Source organism: Sinocyclocheilus rhinocerous, unplaced genomic scaffold (assembly GCF_001515625.1).
Source record: "Sinocyclocheilus rhinocerous isolate Xijiao unplaced genomic scaffold, SAMN03320098_v1.1 scaffold409, whole genome shotgun sequence".
NCBI lineage: Eukaryota > Metazoa > Chordata > Actinopteri > Cypriniformes > Cyprinidae > Sinocyclocheilus > Sinocyclocheilus rhinocerous.
The window spans coordinates 142301-152670 of record NW_015635191.1 but is presented as its reverse complement, the minus strand read 5'-3'; the positions used below and the strand labels follow the sequence as shown (position 1 = coordinate 152670).

The 10370-nt window shown below is 38.4% G+C and overlaps 1 protein-coding gene across 1 annotated transcript in view; it reads left to right on the top strand.

Moving 5' to 3' along the window:
- Positions 1-10370, top strand: part of LOC107746747 (uncharacterized) — a 25745-nt gene that overhangs the window by 9865 nt on the left and 5510 nt on the right. The window contains exons 5-6 of the mRNA XM_016561038.1: positions 2771-2999; positions 4264-4484. Coding sequence (XP_016416524.1) covers positions 2771-2999; positions 4264-4484 — 450 coding nt within the window. The remainder of the gene's footprint in view (positions 1-2770; positions 3000-4263; positions 4485-10370) is intronic.

The following is a 10370-nucleotide window of genomic DNA, read 5'->3' as shown; positions in this document are numbered from 1 at the left end:
CAGATACAAATTTTCACAAAAACACAAACTTTTATAAAAAGTTTTATAAAATGATAAACTTTACATTTCAGCCTTTAAACCATTGTTAAGAAAATGGATGAGTCAAAAGTATTAATTATTATATTAATTATTAACAATTATTAACAATAATTATATCAATTAAATAACATAAATTAGGGGTTTGCGATATTGTCAAAAAATGATATCTCGATAATTTTCTGGGATTTTATCGATAACGATAATTAGACGATATTTTGCTGAGTGTGTTATTGTGCTGATATCTTGGACTACCGTGGACAGCTGACTCCTAAAGTTTTGATATTCTTCATCTTCTGTGTGGTCAGTTCACAGCAGTGATAGAAATTAATAATTTCCAACAAGTTTTATGGGCATTTTTACCTTTAAGCCATTTTTTCTAAAAGTGTGCACCATCTTTTGAGTTAAATTCTTGCATTTGGGCTGTTAGCAAGCAAATTAATCAGTATCAACAAAATGTATCTTTGCAGCGCAGAGGAAACACAGAAGCTGCGTCTGAAGTGATATTTAGATGCGTTTACACACTGTTTAATGCGGCTCTGAGGGACATTAAATACTTTAACCTGCAATTACAAATGCATAAATAATGTTTTGACATTTTAAACATAAAACATTGAAAACTGATGTTTGAAATTATTTAAAAAATGAAAAGGTACCTTAAATGTGAAATTAAAACCGCCAGTAGGTGGCAGCAAGTCACTGTTAATAAGTGAGTCATTGCGACTGAACCGAATCATTTAAACGAGTGATTCATTCAGGAACGAATCACCGTCACGTTGCTCAGAGACGCAGAACAGAGCTGTGGATGTGTTTGGAATTATTTTTGTTGGAGAAATAGAGCAAAAACAGGAAATATGGTGTTTAAAACGTAAGTCTCTTAATATTAACTACTTGTTTATTGAACTGTTGTATAAAATCAATATCACATTTGTGATAATGCTTACTTTTGGAGAAATAATACAGCACTCTTCGTGTGATATTAACTATATGAAGTGATATAAATATATACATTTTCTGCCCCATATCTTATATTATGGGATAATTCTAAATGCATTTTAACAGACTTTGTTAAAACAACAATTACGATATTATCGCTGACCATACATATCGCACACTCCTATGTTTAGATTTTTATAATGCATTGTCTTCTTATCGATCCACCAGTTCACATTTAAAGCTCTGTGTGTTTGCAGGGTAAAACATGGGTGGATTTTCGCATTGGTCTGAACTCTGAACAAAACTAGAGTTTTATTGGAAATGCTCATTCATTCTCTGCCAGCAGGTGGAGCGTTTGGTAGAAATATGACTGTTTCCTAAAGTTTGGCCCATATGTGCTCAGCCATGCCATACCTAGGCCAAATGTGACAGCTATCAGCCACATTTGGCCCAAACGTTCTTGCTATCTGGGACCGGACTCTGAACCTGCAGCGCTCGTGTTTATTTAATGAAATCATAACGTTAGCCTTTTGAAGTTTATTCATCACATTCAGCCATATCGCCATTCTGGTCTTTCTGTCCCCAAATTTAAGACCACTTGAAAAATCATAATTAAGACTTTCTTGTACAATTTAAGACTTTTTAAGACCCCGCGGAAACCCTGCCCTAGCAACTGCATAGCAACCGTCCTAGCAACGCCCTAGCAACAACCCAGAATACTGTATCTGTCTGTCTGTCTATCAACTTTAACCCTTAAAACTACTTTCCAAACTACTTCAAACTGAAAAACTTCAAACTTCTAGCTTTTAAAACTTTTTCTAACTTTCTGGTCAGACTTTCTCAAGCCAACTTAAGTCTTGACAAACTTTTTTATCTAGTTTAAATTAAACTTATATACACATGCAAATAGAAATAGACATACATGGATATAAAACCAAATATATACAAATAATTTAATATTTTTGTGACCCAAACTCCATGCAGGGTGGTCACATAATAATAAAAAACATGTATGATATATAGGCTTATAGGCTATTTATTTAGCCTATTTATTTATTTTAATAGTAAAACCAAGGTTAATTTTTGTAAGGAAAGTTGTAAAAGTACATAATGTTTCACAGTTACAGTAACTGTGTACTTCGTCAGCTTATTTAGGCTAAGCATGTCCCAGCCAGGTTTGTCACTTGTTGCGGTTCCTTTAAACATTTCTGATGTGGTCTGTGCATATCTCCAGCGTTTCTGTTTCCGCAGCGCGTTTGTATTTGTGAGTATTTGCAGCACATGTGCTGTCAAACTGATGAAGATGTTTTCTTAATTTGCAGCGCGTTGAGCTCTCTCGACCACCGTAAAACACTATTATTATAATTAATAATTATTATAATGTTTGCAGGGTTTTATAAAATTCACCAAAAATCACACAATGACAAACAGTAAATCATACCACTGCAAATAGCAAGCACAGGACTTTACAAAAACACATTACAAAAATTAAACAAAATCAGTATGAGAACATATGATAAATAAAGCTGTAATATGTTTACCATATATTTTTTTAACATTTTCTAAGCGGATTTGTTTACATTTTTACAAACTGCAAATATACTGTATAAAGTAATTACAGCTTTTTGATTGTCATTTTGTGTTTTTTGAAATGGATCTTTACTGTCCCTGATATGCTTATTATTTAGTATTTGAGCGTTTTGAATCTGAATGTGATCAGGTCCTCCGTCACATTCAGTGTGTTTGTGATCAGTGTCTTCAGCAGATGATGTGGGTCTGCTGGTGTCTGTGTCTGCAGGAGAAAACCAGCAACCTGCAGAGCCACATGAAGCGCTGCGGGCTGAACCTCCGGCCCAATCTCTTCATTCCCAGAGTGCTGTTCCTGTCTGCGGACTGTGTGCTGAGCGCGGATCTGCTGCAGACGGAGCAGCTGCTGTCCTGCGCAGACGTGGAGCCGTTCCTGCGCTCGCTGCGTGAGGGATACATGTCCTGGCTCTCCGACGCCTTCACGCCGTCCTGGATCTCCGGTGCGTCTGATAAAGACAGACGGAGCTTCGGCGGGGGTTCTGCTCTGGTTCACCTGCGGCGTCATACAGAAAGATCCTAACTTTAAAATCTCATCTTATCTGTTTGGTAACCGTGGTCATTTCAGTTAGGACCACATTTAGGGCAAAAGCTATTACAGAACAGTATTATCTTAACTACAGATAGGAAGATAGATAAGGGTATTACAGAAACTTGACAAAAGTCCTGAAACTGTCTTAGCTTTAGGGCACCACCACAGCTGTCCTAACTTCAATATTATTTGAAAGCTAATGGTAAAACCGCTTACAGTATATATACAATATATATGTGCTGTCCAACAATGGTTTTACATTTAGTAATAATTGAAAATGAAGAACAGCGATGTTTAATGGTAGAAAGACTCTTTTTGCCTCCTCCGTCTTCCCAGGTTAAAAAAAGTGCACTTCCATAATGTACTTAAAGCGAGCTATTTTCGGGCACTAATTTTGTATTTAATATACTAAAAACGTTTCTTTAGTAGTACTTAAGATCATCTAAGTGCACTCAACTGTGCTATTTTGGGACACCGTGAATATGAACTAAAATGCACTTTTAACACACTATCTCTATTTAAAAAATGTATTTAGTCACCACTTGTAGTACACTTGAACCCATCTTTCATACACTAGTACTCTCAAGTGTACTACAAGTGGTGACTAAATACATTTTTTAAATAGAGATAGTGTGTTAAAAGTGCATTTTAGTTCATATTCACGGTGTCCCAAAATAGCACAGTTGAGTGCACTTAGATGATCTTAAGTACTACTAAAGAATCGTTTTTAGTATATTAAATACAAAATTAGTGCCCGAAAATAGCTCGCTTTAAGTACATTATGGAAGTGCACTTTTTTTCACTAGGGTTTGTCTTCGTGAGTGAAGCTGAAAACTTACCAAATAGTATCGGCTTTGCCTTTTCTACAGAACTTATCAAAGTTTCAATTTCCGTGGCAGTGAAATTAAAACCTTGCCGTTCTTTTATCCATCGTGTTCACCTCATCAGCAGCTTGCACGGTGTTGGTTGCTTGGTAACAGACCTGAGAGTGGATTGTCGAACTTGATGCAATTTAAGATTTCCTAACTAGAGATAAGATACGATTTTGTAAATTAGGATAAGAATCCCAAATCAAGTTAAGATTTTCTTCCGTAATATGAATTTGGGAAAATCCTAATTTAACGTATCATATTTTAAGTTAAGACCTAAGATAAGCAAGCTTCTGTGATGCGCAGGTCACCTGTCGTATGGGCAGATGCGGGCGGTGCGGGAGCGGCTGGAGCTCTTGGGCACCTGGGATGTGCTGCAGATGAGCAGCGGTCAGGAGATCGCCGGAGACTTCCAGGGCTGCCAGCATCTCGCCCTCAACCGACAGGAAACAGAGCTGCTGGAGTTCAGCAGAACAGGAAGTGTGATCACAGACGCGCTGTGGAGCCTGCTGGGACACACGCCGCAGGTGACACGCAACACACGTGACCACTCACACACACACACACACTCTCTCTCACACACATTTATTTAGGTCCCCACCGTGACACGAGTCCCCATGAGTCTGTGTGTATTCAGGTTTAAGTCCCCACCAGAATAGAAAAACAGGTACACACACACACACACACACACACTCACTCTCTCTCACACACACAGACACACACACACACACACACACGTGCGCTTCAGCCGTTGCTCACGCTCATGATGAGAAGCGTTCAGCAGTGAACAGAAACTTTTCACATGTCTCATGTCAATCAAATTTACTTGTACAGAGGGTTTCTGTGGGCTTCAAAGTCTTAAAGGGATAGTTCACCCCAAAATGAAAATTCTGTCATTAATTACTCACCCTCATATCGTTGCCCCTCTCTGTCTGTCTCGCCCCACTCTTCTTGTCTGTCTCGCCCCTCTCTGTCTGTCTCGTCTCACTCTTCTTGTCTGTCTCGCCCCTCTCTGTCTGTCTCACCCCACTCTTCTTGTCAGTCTCGCCTCACTCGTCTTGTCCTCACCTCACTCTTCTTGTCAGTCAGCTCGACTCACTCTCCTCACTGGAGAAATGAAATCTGATCTGTGATGCGACTGTCGTTCGGCACGCTGCAATGAGCAGCCGCGTTCAGTTTTTAATTGTAGTGTCTGTTCTTTTACTGAACTAAATGATTTTTATTACTATAAAAAATCTAAATGACGGTGGGGGTCGGTGCCGCGGTGGGCAAGTGACGTAACCGGTGTTAACCGTCTATCACGGCAAGCCTAGTGTGTACTGTGTATATTTATTATGTATATATAAATACACACACATACAGTATATATTTTGAAAATATTAACATGTATCTATATGTATATATTTATATTCATATAATTGATATTATATATAAATACTTTTAATATATAAACATAACATAATTTTCTGAAATATATGCATGCATGTGTGTATATTTATATATATATATATATAAATAATTAATATACACAGTACACACACATATATTATGTACACAAAAACTTTTATTTTGGATGCGATTAATCGAGATTAATCATTTGACCGCACTAATCACGACGCATACACGCGCTTTCTCCTGAACGTAAACAAACGTAAAATGCTGATTATGTTGATTACGTTCTGGAGAAAGCACACACATGCGTCGTGATACTCTCCAAAATAGCAGAAGACTGTAACTCGGGGAGAAGAATTGTCAAATAAATTGTTATTTTTGTTTTCTTTGCACACAAAAAGTATTCTCGTAGCTTCGCAAAATTGAAATTGAACTGTTTTACTGATGTCCTTCCTATGTTTCTGGGTCTGGGAGCATTTCAGTTACATTGCTGTCTATGGAGGCTCAGAGAGTTCTCGGGTTTCATCAGAAATATCTTAATTTGTGATCAGAAGATGAACGAAGGTCTTACGGGTTTGGAACGACATGAGGGTGAGTAATTAATGACAGAACTTTCATTTTGGGGTGAACTATCCCTTTAAATCAACATTAAAAAGTTCTTAAATCAGATCAGAAAGTCTTAAATTCATAAAGTCGTGGCATTAAATGTTGCACACACTGCAAAACATTAATATCTTCCTCCGTATTTTGTCTTATTTTGCAGTACTAATTTCTAAACATCCTTAAATCAAGATACGCTTACTGGAGATGAAAAATTTCTTATTTTCTGAGAAATTAAACAAAATTATGTGAATTTATTTTTAACACAAGAACAAATATCTGTCGATGAAGTCAGAAAAATGAACTTATTTCAAAGAGAAAACGAGTTTTCATTCTCCATCGACAGATATTTGTTCTTGTTCTGATCATAAACTCACTTCATTTTGATCAATTTCTCATCTTGATTCAAGAATCTTTAGACGTTTGCACTGGAAAACAAGACAAAAATACTGAGGAAGAACTGCATTTTTTGTGCAGTGCGAGATATAGTAAAAGGTCTTTCCATATTCTAGTTAATTCTAGTTAGCTTTTTTTGTAAAATGATTTAAATGTAATGGAAATCTGTTGGAAGTTGTATTTTCAAACTGTTGCTAAAACATCTCACTGTGTTTTGCCTTGACATTTACATTTAGAGACCATTGTGATGTATTGTGTTACCTTCAATTTATTCCTTCAATTGTCTTTGATTAGTCTTAAAATGGTCTTTAAGAAGTCCTAAATTTACCTTTATAAAACCTCAAGAGCTATTTTCATAATACTCATTGTATTGTGACTATGTGACTTAATATATAAAAAACAATCAGTCTAGTGAGATTAGCTATACATGTATGCTGGAGACATGCTTATATATCCAACGTTATATAAAGAGCTGTGTAATTCTATAGTTAGATTTTTCCGGTGGAGTTGAACAAGCTGTGGGTAGATCTGCTCTGATTGTGTTTCTCACACGTGTTCATGTGTGTCAGCAGTAGGTGGCGCTGCAGTGAATGTTGTGTGTGTGTGTGTGGCCTTGTTGATTCAGAGACTCTGCTAACATGACATATTTCTCTTATCAGTTCAAAGATAAGAGCGGCGGACGCGGCTCTGAGATCCACAATAACCACACAATAACCACAGAAACACACTCACCAGACTGAGATCTCTACATCTCACATGCGTGTGTGTGATTGAACAAACGCCTCAGATCATGTGTGTGTTGAGGAGAGCGAGATGCTGCTTTACTAAGAGACGCACCATTTTCACCAGAAAACAGCGGAAAAAACCCACAGACACAATGAAAGATGAATCTGAGAAACAGCTGCGGTTCAGAGGATCACTGAGAAGCCACCCAGAACACCCGAGAGAACACACTCGAGCAGTTGACTGAATGAAGAGAAGTAAGCGATTGTGTTTGTCGGAGCCTGTCCTCTGGTGTTTCTGCACATAACGCGTCTCTCCATTAAGACACATTAAAGCCACCGCGGAACAAAAGCGTCTTCATCAGTGTTGCTGTCGTCTCGGGTTCGGTGTGAACGCTGTGTAAAGCGCCGCAGGCTCGCGCTCGTCTGGTGTCACCTTACAAATAAGTGAGGAAATTATTTTGAAATAGTGTTGAAAGGATGGATTGCTGTCTATGGAGGCTCAGAGAGTTCTCGGGTTTCATCAGAATATCTTAATTTGTGATCAGAAGATGAACGAAGGTCTTACGGGTTTGGAACGACATGAGGGTGAGTAATTAATGACAGAACTTTCATTTTGGGGTGAACTATCCCTTTAAATCAACATTAAAAAGTTCTTAAATCAGATCAGAAAGTCTTAAATTCATAAAGTCGTGGCATTAAATGTTGCACACACTGCAAAACATTAATATCTTCCTCCGTATTTTGTCTTATTTTGCAGTACTAATTTCTAAACATCCTTAAATCAAGATACGCTTACTGGAGATGAAAAATTTCTTATTTTCTGAGAAATTAAACAAAATTATGTGAATTTATTTTTAACACAAGAACAAATATCTGTCGATGAAGTCAGAAAAATGAACTTATTTCAAAGAGAAAACGAGTTTTCATTCTCCATCGACAGATATTTGTTCTTGTTCTGATCATAAACTCACTTCATTTTGATCAATTTCTCATCTTGATTCAAGAATCTTTAGACGTTTGCACTGGAAAACAAGACAAAAATACTGAGGAAGAACTGCATTTTTTGTGCAGTGCGAGATATAGTAAAAGGTCTTTCCATATTCTAGTTAATTCTAGTTAGCTTTTTTTGTAAAATGATTTAAATGTAATGGAAATCTGTTGGAAGTTGTATTTTCAAACTGTTGCTAAAACATCTCACTGTGTTTTGCCTTGACATTTACATTTAGAGACCATTGTGATGTATTGTGTTACCTTCAATTTATTCCTTCAATTGTCTTTGATTAGTCTTAAAATGGTCTTTAAGAAGTCCTAAATTTACCTTTATAAAACCTCAAGAGCTATTTTCATAATACTCATTGTATTGTGACTATGTGACTTAATATATAAAAAACAATCAGTCTAGTGAGATTAGCTATACATGTATGCTGGAGACATGCTTATATATCCAACGTTATATAAAGAGCTGTGTAATTCTATAGTTAGATTTTTCCGGTGGAGTTGAACAAGCTGTGGGTAGATCTGCTCTGATTGTGTTTCTCACACGTGTTCATGTGTGTCAGCAGTAGGTGGCGCTGCAGTGAATGTTGTGTGTGTGTGTGTGGCCTTGTTGATTCAGAGACTCTGCTAACATGACATATTTCTCTTATCAGTTCAAAGATAAGAGCGGCGGACGCGGCTCTGAGATCCACAATAACCACACAATAACCACAGAAACACACTCACCAGACTGAGATCTCTACATCTCACATGCGTGTGTGTGATTGAACAAACGCCTCAGATCATGTGTGTGTTGAGGAGAGCGAGATGCTGCTTTACTAAGAGACGCACCATTTTCACCAGAAAACAGCGGAAAAAACCCACAGACACAATGAAAGATGAATCTGAGAAACAGCTGCGGTTCAGAGGATCACTGAGAAGCCACCCAGAACACCCGAGAGAACACACTCGAGCAGTTGACTGAATGAAGAGAAGTAAGCGATTGTGTTTGTCGGAGCCTGTCCTCTGGTGTTTCTGCACATAACGCGTCTCTCCATTAAGACACATTAAAGCCACCGCGGAACAAAAGCGTCTTCATCGGTGTTCCTGTCGTCTCGGGTTCGGTGTGAACGCTGTGTAAAGCGCCGCAGGCTCGCGCTCGTCTGGTGTCACCTTACAAATAAGTGAGGAAATTATTTTGAAATAGTGTTGAAAGGATGGAGCTGTTAAACGCTCTGACAGCTGATACTGCGGCCGCTGGATCCCACAGGTCATGTGTTCCTGTGACCTCACGCATCACATGACCCCGAGACGAGCGACACCTCATATTCCTGTGAACAGTCACGCTCTTTCAGTCTTTATATGTCACATTCACTGATGGGAGCTGATGTGGAAGTAATATATAATATGATGTTTAAGGTCTAGAGGAGCAGCGGGAGCTTCACGTCACATTTCATAGATTATCACAGGAATGATTTAGTCGCACGTGTTCATATAAACTGGCAGAAAAGCTTTTGGGATTCACTAGCAATGTTGTTTTGGACCTTTGGGGAGAGAATTCTTAACCCTGCGTGACCTTTGACCTTCAGAGATTAGATGTCAGGTCTCATCTGTTGATCATTTCTCCTGGTGTGTATCGTCAGTAAATCATTCCTGCGCTGCTGTCAGTCTGAATGGACTGTTTTACTCGAATGAATTCATGTCATCAGTGTTAAATCCTCCTCATCTGACCGCTGAGTCCTGACAGCCACTGAAAAGCCACTTCAGCCGCAGCATTTACATGCAATTATCTCCTTACACAATTAACTGCTCTGGGTTAATGAGAGTCTTGCGTGTGTGAGCGTATCGCAGGCCGGAGACGAGCTGAGGCTGTAATCGGTGTTTGTGGAGTTAATGGAAGCACTGCTGAGACCAGAAACACTTAGACGAGAAAACAGACAATCAAACTTTAACCAGTAACACTCACACTAACTACCATATACTAACTACCACACAGTAACTACCATACACTAACTACCACGATAACTACCACACACTAACTACCACACGCTTACTACCATACACTAACTACCATACACCAACTACCATACGCCAACTACCACACACTAACTACCATACGCTAACTACCATACGCTAACTACCACACGCTTACTACCATACACTAACTACCATACACTAACTACCACACGCTAACTACCACACGCTAACTACCATACACTAACTACTGTACACTAACTACCATACACTAAATCACTTACACGCTAACTACCACACGCTAACTACCATACACTAACTACTGTACACTAACTACCATACACTAAATCA